Raw genomic sequence first — 17,695 nt, forward strand, 5'->3', positions numbered from 1 at the left:
CACCACCGCCGCCGTGGTGAGCGGGGACCGGGCCGGGGGGCTGCGGGGCGGGGGCCGGGGCTGGCCGAGGGCGGCGGGTGATGGCAGCCGCTCTGCCTGTCTCCCAACAGCAGCTGGAGTTCATCACCCCCTTCCAGCTCTACTTCAACCCCGACCTCATCTTCAGGAAATTCCAGGTGAGGCCTTGCGCGGGGTTTGGGCCCCCTGTGGCTCTCCGCAGCGGGGGTGGCTGTGCCAGCGCTGCCCGGGCGGTGCTGTGTCATCCCCAGGGGCTCCTTCCCCACGGCTCCACCTTCCCCGACACGGGCACCTGCCTGCAGACAGCTCCCTCCAGCCGCTCCCTGCCACGCACCATCTTGGCTTTTCCTTGAGTCAAAACCCTTCCTTCTCTCTTACACCGTGTGTGGCAGCAGCTGCTGTTGGCCTGGTTGGAGAGGGCTTTATTGTGGAGAGTAATTGATTTTATGGCTCTGGCTGCTGAATTGTGGCTGTTTGTCCTCTCCAGAAAAGTAGAGAAATCTTCTTTTCCGTGCCTGGAAAGGTGAGATGCTCCGGTGCATCAGAGCATCGTGTGAGGAGGTCCCACGAGAGGGTGGAGCAGCTGTCCTGGGGCAGTTCTGAAGGGACCCGTGCATGACTGAGCACTCCCTGTGGACAGTGCTGCTCTAGCCGTGATGAGGAGACACCTTTGGCCACCTCCTTTTCTCTCTCCTCTCTCTTCTCTTTCAGATATGGAGGCTGATCACCAACTTCCTCTTTTTTGGGCCTCTGGGATTCAGTTTCTTTTTCAACATGATATTTCTGTATCCTTTGGTCTCAGTGAAGTTCTCTGCTCCCATTTTGGCTTAGATGCAACGCCCCACATCCATCATCCTCCCCAGCATGGCTTGCCTTGGCAGCACTCAGGGGCTGTGGCTTCTTCCTTGGCTCTTTTGAGCTGAAGCTGTGCCCCTCCATCTGTGCTTGCTGCAGGGCAGCCCCTGCCAAAAGAAGTTGGCAGAGCTGCTGCTGTGGCTCTTGCTGGAGAGCAATGCCCATTCCCTGGGGTGAGCTCTGGCTGAAGCACAGCAGGTGCCTCTTTCTTTCTTTGGGGTCAGTGGTGCGAGGTGAAGTTTGCACTGTTCTTCTCTGGGCTTGCACACCTGGCTGAGCTTTATTGTAGCAGTCTGTCTCCTGGGAAGTCCTGCTGTGGGGCACAGGGTGGCCAGCTGTTAATTTCCTTTACTGCAACCCCTCCCTTCTCTCCTGCTCTCAGGTACAGGTACTGCCGCATGCTAGAAGAAGGCTCCTTCCGTGGAAGGACGGCTGACTTTGTCTTCATGTTCCTCTTTGGAGGGTTTCTCATGACAGTATCCTTTTGAGTTGGTTGAGACTTGTTGGTGTCTCCTGAGATGCTGTGGATAGTGCAGGGCTTGTCTGCTACCTCTGTGTCCCTATAGTGCTGTGGAGCAGGTCCCAGCACAGCTGTTTGTGAACCTTCCTTGTGCCCCAGAGCTGCCAAGCTCATTCCCTGTGACCTGCGAGAGCTCTGCTGAGCCTGTGCTGCAGCTCTGGCTGTGTGGCACAGCTCGTGCTCCTCATCTTTGCCCCCCTTGGCTCATCCAGTGTGCTGAGAGGAGAGAAGAGCTGCCTGTGATTGTGCTGCTGTCTGCAGAAGTGCTGATGCCCCTGGCGAGGGGCTGGGCTGCCTCATCCCTGAAGAGGACACGTGGCGGAGTGCTCAGGAAGCTCAGCCTGAGAGGAGGCCACGTGTTCTGCTGCAGGAACCTGTCCAGCTGTGACAGAGCTGCTGGCTGAGCTCTGGAGAGTGCAGTGTGGCTGTGATTGCGTGAGGCTGGCTCAGGACAAAGGCAGAAACGTGAAGCCATGAGGACAAGGAGGGGATTCCCACGTGCCCCACTGGCAGCACCTCAGGCAGAGTGAGCTGAGGGCTTGCAGCCTGTCAGTAACTGCAGGCACCATCACACAGCTCGAGTTCTTTTCACAACACGGTAATCTGATGGTGAAATTTATTTCACTCCCAAGCATAAACCTTCTCTGAATATCTTCTGCTGTCTTATGCAGATGGGTCAGAACACTGCTGTCCCCACAGAGCTCTGCATGAAGCTGTGGGCCATTAGCATCCAGGTGGCTGCAGCAGCCACGTGCTTGGCCAGAGGTGCATTTGGAGTCCAACTACAACAAGGCCAGGGGAAATTTTTGTCTCTCTCTGTCTCCTTGTGTTCTGAAGAAGAGGACTCTGAATTCCAAGAGCCATCTTACTGCTGAACTTCTGTAGAAGGCAGATGCTGGATGTGAGCTAGTTGTTAAGATATGCCACTGTCCCAAATACAGTAAGACTGTGAAAGCCCTTCTTTGAAGGTCATTTTGATGTTAATTTTGCAAAGGTGATTATAGAGCTCTCTGGTGGTTGTAGACATCAGCTTAAGGAGTGAGCAACCTGCATATGTACTCCAGTGTGTCTTGTTCTGGGGTGGCATGGAGGGAGATGTGTGTGGGGACAGTGGTGGTCAGTATATCTATGCCAGGAAAGGCTTGGTGACATGGGCAGTGTCTCAGAGCACTCATCAGCTGCCTCTAGTTTGGGTTTCCTGTCCCAAAGCACCCTGTGCTGCCTGGAGGTGGTGCACAGGGTGGGTGGGTTTTTCCTTGAATCGGTAGTTCCCAGCTGTTTGGACTCTTTGCCAGCCTGTTTTTCCTGGGCCAGGCTTTCACCATCATGCTGGTGTACGTGTGGAGTCGCAGGAACCCTTACATCCGCATGAACTTTTTTGGGCTTCTTAACTTCCAAGCCCCCTTCCTGCCCTGGGTCCTGATGGGATTCTCTCTCCTCCTGGGCAACTCCATCATCATCGATTTGCTGGGTAAGTCAAAGCTGGTGGGTGATGGGAACAAGGACACCTTGCAGCCACAGTGCTCAGTCCTCATAGGTGCTACTGGGACACTGGCACCTTCTCTTGCTTCCACCTGACCTGAGATGTTTTGGTTTCCTGAAGTGAGCTGGCTGGGTTTCTAGATGGGCTGGGCTTGGGCCTGGGCTTTTCCTTGTGACCTGCTTTTTGGTGTGTCTGTCCCAGGGGCAGAAGCTGGGTTTGGTGAGCTCTGACACTCTGCTGTGTCTGGTCTCCTGGGTGTGTGACACTGCCCTCAGGCTAATGGGCTCCCTGTGTGCTGGTTACAGCAAGAAAACTTCCCTGGCTCTGGAGGGAGCTGGGTGTAGGCACACAGCTGAGGGGTTTTGCCCAGCAGCTCTGGTTCAGCTGGGAAAGGAGTCACAGCCGTGCCTGACCTTGGTGGCATCTCTCCCCAGGGATTGCAGTGGGTCATATCTATTATTTCTTGGAAGATGTTTTCCCCAATCAGCCTGGAGGAAAGAAGTTGCTGTTAACCCCTAGCTTTCTGTAAGTAAAGTTGATTCTTTGTGGCCTTTCTCGACCTGATCACTTCCATAACAAACTGTGACCATTAGAGGCAACTGGGTCACAGTTTGCTATGGAAGTGAACTGACAGCACCTCAGCTCCACAGCTCATGCCCTTGCTGCATTATTTGCAGGTTATACACATGTGTACAGGGCCCATACAGCAGCTGCTACCCTGCAGCTTTGCTAATAGAACTAGAGTCTGCTTACTGCTTGTGGAAATGCTAGATGGAGGCAGGATTTTTTCTGGTGTATTTTTGTAGTTTAAGAAAGCAGAATACGTTCTGCTTTGTGCACTGATGATCAAATCTGGCCTAGTGATCAAGGAAGGAGGTACTGTCATCGCTGTGTGTTGAGCTGAGCAAAGGATGGTGATGGTGCAGTGGCTGTGTGGCTGCGTGGCCAGTGGCTGTGGCTGACAGCCAAGGTGTCAGGGTGTTCCTAGGAGGGCTGGGGGTTTGTCATCCTCAGCTCAGTTTCCTAACCTCCCTGCCTGCTGGCATGGGTGTGTCCCTTGCCAGGAAGATGGTTTTTGACACACCTGAAGAGGATCCCAATTACAACCCTCTCCCTGAGGATCGTCCAGAACACCAGCCTAGAGACCACGACCAGAACGAGCAGCAGCACCCACAGTAACACGGGGGACTTCTTCACGTGGCCAGATTCCTCTTCTGGCTGGACTTTTGCTGTGGCCCAGAGATCCTACTGGAATAACACCAGTTGCCATTCCGATGTGTAGTGTGTCGCTGTTTGTGTGGGTAACCCATCTTCCCCTTGTACAAAGTGGATCCACAGAGCTTTGCACATGAGAACCGAATGCTCACAGAGGTGTTCTAGGGACAGGGGCTGAAGCTGTGACGGCTCCTCAGTTACCTGGTGTGGAATAAGTATCAAATGGGGTGTGAAACCAGTTCCTCCTTCTCCTCCTGTGTGCCAGGTCACTCCTGCCCTCTGTACAAAGACTAATGCACCTGGCCCTCACTGTTGTGAGACCTCTTTGTGGGCTTTCAATGAAGTAGTTCTGTACCATGGTAGAATGCAGCTCAGCCTCTTTCTTTCCTTTATGTCCCCCACTCCTTTTCTGGTGGTTGTTTCCAAAGAGTCTTTACATTAAAGTCTATTTTTCAGTTGTGTGTCCATTTCTGCCAGGGGCAGAGGCAGCAATTCATCAGGAATTTGCTCAAAACTGCCAGGTTGGGGATTTTCTTTTCTGGTGGGCAAGGCAAAGTTCAGGCTAGCTGGAAGATGTCCTTTCCCTCTTCTCTCAGCAGGGCTGCAGAGCATGAGGAGTGTGGGGGGTGTCTAATTGGATAAAGGGCTGCCTGGGAAAGGACCAAGGGACTGAGCTGGACACTGGATCCAGGCAGTGGCTGGAATCCTGACAGAGCCTGGTCATAAAGACTGCCTGCACCTGCAGTCTAATTCCACTCTTGTTCAATCTTTTAGTTCTGAAACTTAAAGATCTGAGTTTCAGGGGAAAACTAAACAAGCTCACCCCTACCCTGCCACCTGTATGAAATGGATGTGATCATTCTTGCTAATACACAACACACTGTGCTTGTACCTCACCTCAAAGCCTTCAAGTCTGCACACCTTGTATCTTACAACAGCTCACTCATAACAGTGCTGGCTGCTCAAACTCACAAACCATCACCAAACTATGAACTGTGTGTAACCAGCATCCGATTAAGCACACACACAACCCCACCACCACCAATTCCCTCTTCCCTGGGGTCTTTCAATGAAACACTTTATCAAAAATCAGCCCTGCTCTTCTGCTGCACTTAAGCTTCCCTCTACAAAGAGGAGAGGCCTGTAGAAGTGATAATTTGTTCTAGAAGATACAGTGGTACTAAGGGCTAAGCAGAGTCAGACTCAACAAGTACTTGCTGGGTGCTTTGCTCATGACCTAATGATAACAGAGCTGGGGTTTCAGTCCCTAGAAGTCCCTAATTTGTCTTTGAAATCTGCAGATGTTCTGTTTTAAATTGCCTGAGCTGGGGCTTTGAAATGTAAAAGTTGGGCTAGGCTTTTAGTTAGGGTACCAGATTAACCCAAGGAAGTGTGATTGTAGAGCAAGAAAGCTGCTCCCTAACAGTCCTAATGCTAAAAGAAAGCTGCCTGAAGTTCCCATCTTTCTGAACTTGGTCCCTCGACTGTCCTGCTTTGTCCCTGGCTGCTTTGAGGGACAATTGGCACAGCCTCTCTGGCCTTGAGGCAGTCCTTGTGTGCCTGCACCTCATTGTGAACTTGAGGATTAGTAATCACAAACTTTGTACCACAGATGCTAATTTAAGGTTTCAGCAGTTTCTCATGTATTTTAGTTGAATTCCCTGAAGAGGCTGCTGGCAGAAGGCCCTGGTCATGTAACAAAGGAAAGCTGGAGTGTTCTCAAGAAGGTTTGGAGTTTTTGTCCATGAGCCAAAACACATTTGACATGGGATGGGAGGCTAAGATGCAGCAGCAATCCCAGGTTTTGCCTTACTTGCTCAAATAACCTTTCAACCTCTCTAATGTGAACTAATGCACGGAGTACCACTCTGGCAGAGGAGCCTAGGATAAGACTGAATAATAATATTATTACTAAATTGCAAGTTTTCAGTTTCTGCAGACTAACATCTGGAAAAAGTTCCCTCCCACCCAGGAATCAGAACTGTCTCTGTTATTGCTCAAGTCTAAACATGATAAATTAAGGCCAGAAAGTGTTTTTTTTGACTGTGTTAGCAGGGTGGGTGGATCAGCAAGGATCATAAAACCTATGGCTTTATCACAAAGGCCTGAACATAACTGTCAGGGTGCCAGCAAAATCTGCCTTGCTTGCAACACTCATCAGTTCTGGCAGGAACTCCATCAAAGGGATGGGGTACCTCAACAGCAAGATAGATTCTAATTAGTTTATAAGCAAGCTTGGATTTTTCTTTAAATCTCACTTCAATGGATTTGGTTTTTACACTCCCTAGAGGAGGACAGGCTGTTTCTCAGGTTGCAAAGTCCTGACACTGCAGTGCTAAGGGCATTCATGACACCCACTTTGCTTTGAGTGCTCTGTGCACTGCAGCTGGCAGTGTTGTGTGCTGCCAGTGACCACAGCAAAGGCACTGGCTGCAGAGAGGTTTCAGTCTCAGGGACTGGAGGCTTTACTTGCTGTACCAGTGCAGAGAATGTGCTGTTTTCCAGGTGCAGTCTTCACAAAATACAGGGCTCACCACACACCAGGCTGGCATGTGACAGAAATGACTCTTAAGTCTGTGATTTCAGTTAAATTGCTCTACCTTGTTGTGTAAACCAGCTGAACACATCCCTGAGTTCATTACAGACTGTGCCAAGTCTGGTAACAGACCAAGCCTTAGAGAACTGTTTGCTGTTTCTAGTTCTACATCTCTTTCTCACTTTGTCCTGCACCAAAAGATTTTGGGTGTTTTACCTTTTGAAGCAAAGAACCCAGGAAAACTGAATGCATGTGAGTGTTCAGCACTATACCCAAAAGCATTAATATTATTCCCTGGGACTGCTCTGTTACCAGAACATGGTGAGATTCACTGTTCACTCAAACTTACTGAACTCAACCTACGTTGTATGCATTCTTTTTATTTAAAAAGTTGTCCTAATAGTGCTCATTGCACCTATACAAAAGAATCTTTACACTGTCCACACATTATAAGGTATATAAGGGCTCCAACACCTGCCACAGGTGTCAGCTGGGTCACGCTGCCCACACAGCGCTCTTGGTACGTGGCATTGGGCTGGAGGGGTTGGGGGCAGAAGTCAGCAGTACTGGGAACTGGTGGCAAGTGGAATGTGTGTCCCCTTCAGAGACAGAAAGACCCCTGCCAATTCTAGATCCATTTGGGGAGAGGAGTAGGGATAAAGTCTGTAGGAAGAGCACCAGTGTCACAACAGGAAGGTTACCAGGCTGGAGCAGTATTGGCCAAACGTCTCATGCGCCTAAGGGAGAGAGAGAGAGGTGCAGTAAGTGCATGTTACAGTCACAGGAGGTCTGACCAAAACCAATCCTTTTGGGGACTCTGCCACAGCTTTGGCAACTTTGTAGACAGGTTTATTCCTAGACAGAACTCCTCAGACACCTGAGAGGGCCCCTGTTGATAAGGCAAGGACACTATTTTCACTAACAGCTGTTAGGGCACTTTTGCACATTAACGTGGATTGAACCAACTGCTACTGTAAACTCTTCAGGTAGCCATAGCTGATATACAAAATGATTGTGCTACTGTTAATCAGCTGCCAAATAACATCCTGGGAAAGGGCTGAGCCAGTATCTTTACTGTTTCCACAATGTATCATTTGGAGAGATACCAGCCATTCATTTATATCTGCCAGGAAGAATTTCATCAAGAAGCTGCAAGCTCTCCACTGCTTGTCAAACACCACTTAGCAGGTCTCTGGTGGGCAGAGCTTCTCCTGGAACCACACAGTGCTCCCTGTGCTGGCAAACAGCCTGGCATCAATGAGGCTAGAGCTGGGAGCTTGCCCATTGCTACATCAAATTGAACTCTACATGAAAGGAAGCTTTTGGTGGCAGGATTCTAGGGAGCATGACAGTCTACAAAACTCCAGTATGTTTGATTCATGCCTTCCTATACAAGCAACTCCCCTGGACAAGCCCAAGACAAAGAAAAAAATGGGTTAAAAAAAAAGAAAAAATGGGTTTAAAAAAAAAGAAAAAGAAACTGCTGCAAGAGGAGATGGTAAAGTAGACATTTGGATGTTTGTGGAGGAAGGTGACAGCAGTTGAATACCCTGAAGCTAAAGTTTCTGTTGTGAGCAAGGCTGACATCCTGCCAGTTGGCTCTCAGTAGGGAAAGATAAACATCAAAGCTTGGAACTTCTGCCAAGGGACAGGCCAAGAGAACTGTCCAAAGTAGTGGCAGTACCTTGTGTTTCTGTCCTGGTCTCTGATCTTCTTCTCCATCTCAGCGTCTGTGAGGGTTTCCAGGAGAGGGCACCACTGGTCAGCGTCCCCCGTGTTGCGAATTGCGATCTCCACAGTCGGCAAAGGGTTCTCGCTGCAGGGCAGGGCACAGGGCAACAAAGAACACCCATCAGACCACTCCCCTGGGTCACCAGAGTGTCATTTACAGTGTTTCAGGCTTCAGCATTCCTTCCTGGCGCTGTTTAGTACAGTCTGGTTCCCTGGAGTTCACCACAGGCTCCTGGTTACACCCTTGTGGAACCTGAAGTTTCTGGGAAAGCAGCTACACCCCATCCCCAGCCACCACTGGAGAGAGATTTGTGCTGGACCTGCAGTTCTCCCCCCCATAGGCTGTTACATCCCTGGCTGGCAGGGTTCAACCCCAAAAGGCACAGCTCATCCCAGTCCATTAGTCCTGGGAGTGCTCCTCCCAGCACAGTCCTGGAGCTGGGACTGTTCCCAGGGCTCCCTGTCCAGCCTTGCTGTTCTGCACCTCTGATTTCCTAGCTGTAGTTTGCCTAGCACACCCCTGACAGCTCTTCCCTGGCAAAAGTCTGCCTTTCCTGGGAGCCTGACACTGCAAAGAGCAGTCTTTTAGGACCTGCTGTTGCAGCCAGAAGCTGTGGCTAACAAGCAACAAAACACAAGGCTGTGCCCCAAATCACAAGATCTATTCCTCAGAGATTCCTCTGCCCTGACCAGCTGTATTATCACATGCACAAAAATATTTACGGCTTCACTAACTGCTTTTCAGTAAAAGTCAACAGGAACTGACCAAGAGTAGCTTCCCAAATATTGACAGTGGAGCCGGAAGCCCAGCATAAATACAGAGGAGCCTCGGAATGTAAATGTTTGCTTTGAATTCTCCAAAGTGGCTCAGCCTGAGCTGAAGAAGTGTGTGTGTGAGAAGAGCCCTGGGACAGGTGTGCACACACATCTGGCTCCCTCCCCAGGGATGTGCACCCCTGCACAGGATTTCAGCACTCACAGGCAGCCCCCTCATTCCCTCAGGAAAGAACTTGAATGCTAATCATCATGGGAACATGCAACATCTGCACCAAAGCTAATTATCTAAAATAACAAGTCTTCAAAGTAATGCCACCATGAAAAATTAATCCAGAGCCTTTGGTATCTGATCCAGGGAGGAAGCTTTAATCAAATCTACTTCCAGTACTGCTGACATCCACTAAACAACACTCAAACCCAGGAATTTCATCTTAGTCCTAGAATGCCACACATTCCAGGCAAAATTATATATTAACTGAGGTTTTGTTAGTGATAGCATGATCTCTGCCTCACTATGCTTAACATTGAGCATTCACTGAATTAAATGGGGGATGGAAAGCTGGACTCATGCATAACCTAACTTCAAGACAACTCAGATTCCACTTTTCTTTGATAAGCAAAGAATCAGAGAGAAACTGAAAAATACTTCTTCATCTCCCAAACTCTACAGTAAGACAGCTCCCCTTCCACTGTTTTTTCCTGATGAGGAGGAAAGTGCTGCTGCCAGAGTGGCTGAAAGGCACTGTCAGGCTGCAGACATCCCCAAAGAGCAAGGCCCTGCCTCTGCTCAGGCTCCTGGCCTCTGGCAGTAGTGCCAGGGGCAGGTCAACAAAGCAGGGAAACATCATCTTTTGGAAAGGTGACTCCTCAGGCACGTGGGTTTGGTGTGTGGGAGAATCTGTGCCATCACTCAGGTCTCAAAGGCAAAACTGGCTGTGAGGTGCTGTGTGTTGCCACCAGAAGTGCTCAGCAAGCAGGAGAAAACATCACAGCACACACAGCCCCTGAAAATCCCAACAGTCACCTGTCTGCCTCCAGCCCTGCCCATCCACTGGACTTCAGGCTTTCCTTGTTTTGCACAGAGCAGCCCAGCTGAAAAAAGTGCCCTGGCTTTCATCAACTAAAAGACAGTTTCACCTCTCCCTCAGATGATTAAGAGGCACATGACTTCTCAAACCCCTAGTCCCTTGAGATATTAAGGTTCTTTTGATACATCTAAAGCAGACCCTTTCCTTACATCAGTGGAATGATGGAGCAATCACCACTCCTGTGGTTTAGAAATTCAGGAACTAACCAACCACAGAACCCAAATATCATTAATCACTAAGGTTTCAAAAGTACTCCTTCGCTAGAAGAAAAAAGTAGGAGGAAGAAGAGGACATGTTTGTACTATGACAAAAAACCCCTGAGGTTTCAATTAGGTGGTTTTTTCCCTCTGTACAGCTCATGTTTATGTACTTTGTTCTGTTGGGGTTCCTTTTTTAGTTTTTTGTTCTCCCTCTTGCAATACTGCCACAGTCTAAAGAAGGCCTGAAATCTGCCTGCTTGAACTACCCCTGAAAGGAAGCAGCCTTTGGTACCATGGCCCAACATGTGTTTGTAGAGAGAACAGTGTGCAGCTGGCATAACACAAGCCTGGGCAGTACTGCTAGAACTTTATGTGCTGTAAGTTCCAGTGACTGAGCAGAAGCAAAGGCAGAAATGAACCCCATTCCCAAGAGTCAAACATACACCATTTACTTTCTTGGGTATCTGCAATACATGGAGAAGCAGAGGAAGGAGGGACAGACATTTCACTGCAGGCCACAATGCAGACAGTGCTGCAGCACAACATGTATCAGGCTCTCACCCACCACCCTGCAAGTTCCCATCACTTCTCAGTAATGCCCACCCACTGTTTTAGTGGTGCTGGTGCTGCTGCTGGATGTAGTCCCAAGCCAAAACCTCAAGGTTGTGGAAGAAAAGGTAGAAGCCACCTCCCACTTCCCACAGGACATGAGCAGGATGGACACACAATCTAACAACTTAATTCTGAGTTAAATTCACATGTGCTAAAGGGTCTCCAGCTCCTCTTTGCTTACTCCCCCTCCACCTACTCCCTGACTGAGGTAGGACAGGGCCAGGCACATTTCCCTGTGCTGCTTCCTTGAATTGACCCCTACAAAACTGGTGTCAACAGTACCATTCCCTCCTCTGCAAATACAGCATTTGCTGCACTCTTAAACTTCCTTGACTCTCACCATGACCCAAGGTCACAAAACCTCAGAGTGAACATTAAAGGACTGTTAGAGCTGCAGACGCAGCACTGTGGATAACATCAGTGCAGGAACTCACCACAGAACGCTGCACAGCACAACTGGAAGCCATTTAGGAGAAAAATTACAAAGCTGACTAATCAAACCTGACAATGCTGCATTCCAGCTGTGAGAAGGGCCTATGATCAACCCACCTCTAACATCAGCTTGGGTAGAGAGGTACAGTTTTCATCAGTCCAAATTCAAAAAACCAAAGCTTGAAACAGTGACCCAGCAACAACAAAAAAATGTATCTGGAGTCCATCATGACCTTGTGTTAGAAGAGGGACTATCCCTCTTAATTAATTGTCATCAGAAGCTGACATTTCATCCATATTTGGTCCTAAAATGTATTAGGCCAAATAAAATAAAAGATTTTAAGGCACAAGCACAGAAATTGTTAAGATGGCCAGAATGGGTATAAGCTGTAAGGACTAATTTCAAACAAAACCTTCTGCATCAATCATCTATTTTAAGATGCATTGATGCAAATGCCCATGAGGTACAAACACAGCCCAGAGCCACCAAGGAGTGGCAGTTCAGTACCTGAAGGCGTAGGTCTTCTGGTGCCAGCTCAGCTGTCCCCGGATGCTGTAAGCAATGGTAGTGACAAACTCCCCGCCCAGGCCAAGCTCTGAGCACAGCTTCAAGGCAAACTTCTCTGGTGAGTTCTCCTTCTCTGACATGTCCCACTCAAACTGGTCTACCAGGGAGATGTTTCCTACATGGATGTTCAGCTGGAGATAAAGGAAGAAACAAGTTATTTGTTTCCACTTTCACAAAGGTTTGTCCAAGGTAATTGAACTGATGAGGCAGAGGCTGAAGAGAACAGAACAGTAACTCCAAGTTCATCTGCAGAGCTTCTTAACTGAATTCTTAATTTCAGTAGCATGAAGACAACTCAGCATTGCTTACCAAGGTTCAGCTCTTCCAAAGGAAGATGGCAATGCTTTAACTGAACTATTTCATCATCTCAGAGGCTGGGCACGTGGATGTTTAATCATCTGTCACCTTGGTTCTGTTCTCAATACAAAGGACAAAGAGGAATCTGGCTGGAGAAGTGGAATTAAGAGCTCCTTTGCTCTGAGGGAAGCTTTTGTACTCTTAGTCTCCCATATTTAGAGAAACCCAAATGGCTCAGCTCTCATTCTACTGCCTTCCTGTATTACCTTGATAATAACTCGTTGGTCTGACTGATCTTCCAGGATGCTGTCAGTTGGGTACGACTCGATCTGCTGCCGGATGGCAGATGCAATAGCAGGGACAAAGGTCAGAGGATTCAAATCCAGGTCATCACAAAGAATCTCGGAGAACATTTCAGGGGTCATCAGCTTTTCTGTCACAGAACATGAAGGAACATTGTAAATTTCCTTAGAAATTAATGTCTGCCTAATAAAGGAATTAACTTACAGAACACACAAAATCCCACAGGGCAAGGTGACAAAGGGAATCCCAAATGTATTACCTTTTGCTTTTAAAAGGGTGTTTTGTACCAGGTCTGATACAGGGACTGACAGCCTTCTTTACCTGCTCCATGGTACCCACAGTGTGGCCACAGTAGCCACAGCCATTAACCCCAGCTAACACAGTACTCTCTGATCACTGAGCTGATGAACTGGCTCAGGAAAATCTGCCAGTTAAACTTTTCAGACTACATGTGTCCAGGAATGACTGCAACCCAGAGCATTTGCTAAGAGATGCAAGCACTGAATACAGTCCAGAGTGGGACAGCTTTAAAGCTTTGTCTGTATGGGGCGAGGACATTTGGTGATGGACACAACTTTATCTCTCCAGCCTCAGGAAACTCTCCTTGCTACATACCATTCATGTTCCACGTAAATGCATCACGGAGTTTCTGCCCATCAATTTCCATATCAAGCCTGATTGGAACCAGGACCTCTGGCTGGGATGCATTCTCATGGATCACTGCTGGGTCATGGTCATCAAAGCTAAAGTGGAGAGCAACAACACAGTATATGCAACGAGCACATGACACACCTGGCATGCACAGAGGGAAAACAACATTGTTGGAAGCAATCCCCACACTCCAACTCCCCAGTCTGTCTATAGAGAAACTCCTCAGTACAAGCTTACAGGGCTGTGGCAACTAATCCCACTTTATCACCTTTTATTACATCTATCATAACACATTCCTACAAATACAACAGGGAAGTTTTCTAGGATTAGATTTATCTTGGTTGCTCTAAGTTTTATAATGGAAAAAAAAAAATTAGTCATGAGTTTCAGCAGCATCTTCCACTAAATAAACTAGATCAAAGTTACTGGTACATGTCAGTGAGACATGTCAGCCTGTCCTTCACAATGAGGGTCTGCAGACTTCTCAAATGACAGCTGCTCAGCAAATCAGCAGGAAGTTAAAGGAACTCATCAGGAAAAGAATGAACCATTTTCCTGACAAAAGAAAAGGCCTCGCTCTGAGCCATGGATGGCTACTGTAATGTAGAGCCTCAAGACACACGCTTTAACTTAAAGAACCTCCAAGTTAATGACCTGCAGGTCCTTTGTCAGCTGGGGATGAATCACAGCATTACATGAACCCATCAGTACTACCCTGCAGCATGACATTTTGGTAACTATTCCCACTTTCCAGAAGCAGGAAGCTGTCTTACCACAGAGGGAATGTTCTCTTCTTATCCCTGCCCATGCGGTTCCTGTTGATGGTTGTTGAGCATGGCACTGCATCCAGGTGATGAGAGCTGTTGGGCAGGGTTGGCACCCACTGGTTGTTCCTCTTTGCTTTCTGTTCTCTGAAGGAGACTGGATGTTAACCTGCAGGCCCTCAGCACCACTGCTGCTACTTAAGGAATGCTGTAATTTTAAACTTTAAGTGCTATTACGAGTTCCTGCTGTTTTATTCTGGGACCATCAACATTACTGTTCCACCAGGAACTCAAGTTCCACACCAGCCTCTCGGAAGGCCAGATCACAAATATCCATCAGATATGAATCCAGGTGCACCTTTATAAATACTAGATTCATATTTGGATTTTCTGTCTATACTTTACAAAAGGACTGCTGAGAAATGCAAGGTCTCCAAAAGGCAGTATGTGCAGAGAGCGTTCTGTAAAACATCTGTTACAGACGGAATGCAGTAATTGCAAAAGAAGTTGTGTCATCAAACAGATTCTTCTTCCTGTTTTATGTGGGCAGCAAGCCAATCCTGACACTCTGAAGATCCCCATTTACCCAGCACTGCAAATACTTAATGCAGACTGGCAAACAACCCCTGCACAATGGCCTGGGCTTATGCAATTCCTGGTGCTTGCTGCCCAAGCTGATATCTTCCAAGCAGCTCCGTTCTGAGCTCGGCCCGCACCGACGCTGGTTACCTGAGGTAGGTAGGAGGTTCTGTGCTGATAGACACTGCCTTGTACTTCTCATCATTTCCATCCAAGATCTCTTCCACTTCAGAGGCCTTCAGCAGCGTCACACTAGTGGCTAATGTTGTATAGCCATGATCTATTGCCAGGAAAGATGCCAATAATTAACACGGAAAAGGGCTACCCAGCACTGTAGCATGAACAGGCTACATAGTGACAAAGCCTCCCTGTCACTGCAGGAGGGACTAACACAGAGATACAAGTGTCCCTTGGGCTGCATCTTCTTGTAGATATTTACAGGGCCCAGAAAACAATGGACCCTCAGCGGACTTAAAGGTCGGAAATAGAGATGCAACGATCGATAGAAAAGCTGTTAAGACTTGGGAAAGGGGGAGAGACCTCGGGACAGCTCTTGCTGAATGCCAGAGACCATCTGCATTGGAGAGTCCTGCTAAGGTTCTGAGAAAGAAGAGTTAGGATCGGGAGGCACAGTTAGAGCGACCACAGGGAGAGATCAGAGGAAGAGGATTAGACATTAATGTTATTGTAATAGCACCAAAGGTCACAGTGGACATTCTTCCTCTAGCACAGCTAAGAATAACACGCAGATGAGACTTACATCTTCGGGGACTGTGAGACCGCTGATTTTCTGTTGGGGGAAAAAAGAAAGCAAGAGGTCAGCAGGATACTTGGAGGAAAGAGACATAAGCCCAGAGTAAACCATCAATTTTATTATGCTTTAGTCTACAGAACGTACAAGAAGTCATATTGCTAAGGAATTTAACTGCTTGCTATTAGTCACTCAACAAAAAACTACCAATATTCTCCCTGTAGCAGTCATTTCAGTAGCAACACACCACAAATTCTGGCAGGCACAGATATCCAGTCCCTGCAAGAAGCAAAGCTAAGCAAAGATGCACATCTTCAGTGGGGCATCCTTGCAAAACTCCTGCCTATTTGATGAAAGACGCCCCTCTTAGTCTACACAAAAATCTCTTCTGAAATATTGTATTGATTTGGAGATGTGGCCTTTGCTTTGTGATGAATGTAGCCAACCCCAGGAATATCATGATGGATGTTTCCATTTCAGAACGTTTCTGCTCAGGTGATATTTGTTGCCAGGCTGAGCCAGGAGCCACCAGTGCCACGGCTGCAGGGTGCTCCATCACTGGGGCAATCTGAAGTGATTCACACAGCCCTCAAGGTGCACAAGCTTCTGAATCACCAGGAACAGTTTCCCAAGGCAAAATTTTCGATAAACATTACTGGGAATGTTTACTCATCTTCTCACCATGTGAAGAGGCCACAATCTTCTTCCTTTCTTCCACCGTGGCCAGGCGCCTCCAGAGTGAGGGGTACCTCTTGTACAGGGAACCCCGAAACATGCGCAAGTAATTTCCCACCTGCAAGAAGAGAAGTGGAGATGTGGCCTGGTATTCCATTTGGGAGAGTTTTAGCAGAAGCTGGAAGAAATTCAGCTCCTTTTAATGATAAGAAGGACCTCTTAAGAGGGTGTTTTTGTCACGTTTTTGTGCTGTGTTTGGCATCGAATAGCATCATGATTTATCTGGCAATACAGAAAACAAAATTTTTATCAGCACTTATTTCACTGGTGCTATCTTATTTCACTAGATCCAAAAGAACTCCCATTCACTGGAAACAGGAAATTTAATAGGAAAACACTTCATTCATTTGCATGTGTTTTTGCACAACCTACCCCTTCTTTACTTCAGTTTCCACATCAATGTGCAATGCTCAGTTGGGATTAAACTAAAACAGATACCCAGCCCTCTGATACATTATTTTTACTTTGAACCTCCCCATCATCTAGACATTATTTGACTACAGTGAATGCCCGGAGACTTGTATTTTGTTTTAAACCCCTTGAACATCAAAAATGTGATTGCTGCCAATAGTTCTCTTTCAGATTTACTTGCCATCTGTAAAGCAGCTCTGTTCTTCCTGGCATAAGAGCCTCACCTGTGCTGAAGGTTACAGCAGGCCCTGCTGAACAACACAACTATTTCTAGACTCTGAAATCAAGTTTTTAGACTGACAGGACAATGGCAGACTGCTACACAACAAGGTTTTTATTCCTTGTTTGAGAAGATTCTTCTTTGATCTCAGTTTTTAGCTGTATCTTTCACTCTACAGTGCTCATCAACAGACAGAAAGTAACGGTAGATAAAAACGACAAGCCTTTTCCTTCTCCATGTACCTGGTATGGCAATCTCACAGCTCAGCTGACTGCAGTTACAATTTGTTTTTAAACTCTGCATTTCACATGAGAGAGGGAGTGGTGTTTAGTCCCTACTCAACCTATAGAGCTGGCAATTAAATTTAGCCAATTGTCCCTTTTCTCCATCAAGCTGGGGGCTGGTGTTTCTTGCTCGAATAAGGCTCTTCCTCAGGGAGGCTCAGCACCCTCTGAGCAGGGCACAAACAGACACGCGGTGCTAAAACTCTGCCCGCCGGTGTTTGCTGAGCAGACCCTGCACAAGGAGCTGCACTGGCTGATTGTGGTGCTGTTCCTGAGCCCCAAGGCCCGGGTGTGGGACTCGCTGCCTCGCAGCGTGTGAAATAATCCGAGCCGCTCCACAACCGGCTACAGAAATGGTCGGTGATCGCGAGCGGGGCCTCAGGCTGCGATCGGGCGAGGATCCGGTCCCCAGCTCCCGTGAGGGGCCGCCCTCAGGGGACCACTGCTCCCGCCGGCCCCCCAGCACGGCCGAGGCCCTCGGGCAGCGCCCACCGGGGCACGGGGGACCCCCGGAGCCGCTCCCCCCACGCCAGGGATCTCCTCCGCCCCTCGGCCCCCCAGCACGGCCGAGGCCCTCGGGCAGCGCCCACCGGGGCACGGGGGACCCCCGGAGCCGCTCCCCCCATGCCAGGGATCTCCTCCGCCCCTTGCCCGCCCTGAGCGCA

General features: G+C 48.4%; 2 protein-coding genes across 2 annotated transcripts; one reads left to right on the top strand and one right to left on the bottom strand.

The window, feature by feature from the left end:
• Position 1: 1 nt before the first annotated feature.
• LOC107211469 (derlin-2) lies at positions 2-4,546 on the top strand (the record flags this gene model as incomplete). Its single annotated transcript, XM_015643484.1, has 7 exons — positions 2-16; positions 111-176; positions 730-803; positions 1,256-1,349; positions 2,669-2,864; positions 3,311-3,401; positions 3,941-4,546. Coding segments are annotated over 7 exons (651 nt in total), but the record flags the coding sequence as incomplete, so codon positions are not given.
• Positions 4,547-6,987: 2,441 nt separating this feature from the next.
• SMARCB1 (SWI/SNF related, matrix associated, actin dependent regulator of chromatin, subfamily b, member 1) lies at positions 6,988-16,175 on the bottom strand. The gene is made up of 9 exons (XM_015644287.2): positions 16,062-16,175; positions 15,390-15,419; positions 14,780-14,909; positions 14,060-14,197; positions 13,251-13,378; positions 12,599-12,765; positions 11,976-12,166; positions 8,312-8,443; positions 6,988-7,364 (listed from the first exon to the last, which is right to left on the bottom strand). Exons 1-9 carry the CDS (start codon positions 16,153-16,155, stop codon positions 7,325-7,327), a joined length of 1,050 nt encoding a protein of 349 aa, XP_015499773.1. The 5' UTR covers positions 16,156-16,175; the 3' UTR covers positions 6,988-7,324.
• Positions 16,176-17,695: the final 1,520 nt, after the last annotated feature.

The sequence above is a fragment of the Parus major genome, chromosome 15, assembly GCF_001522545.3.
Source record: "Parus major isolate Abel chromosome 15, Parus_major1.1, whole genome shotgun sequence".
Classification (NCBI taxonomy): Eukaryota; Metazoa; Chordata; class Aves; order Passeriformes; family Paridae; genus Parus; species Parus major.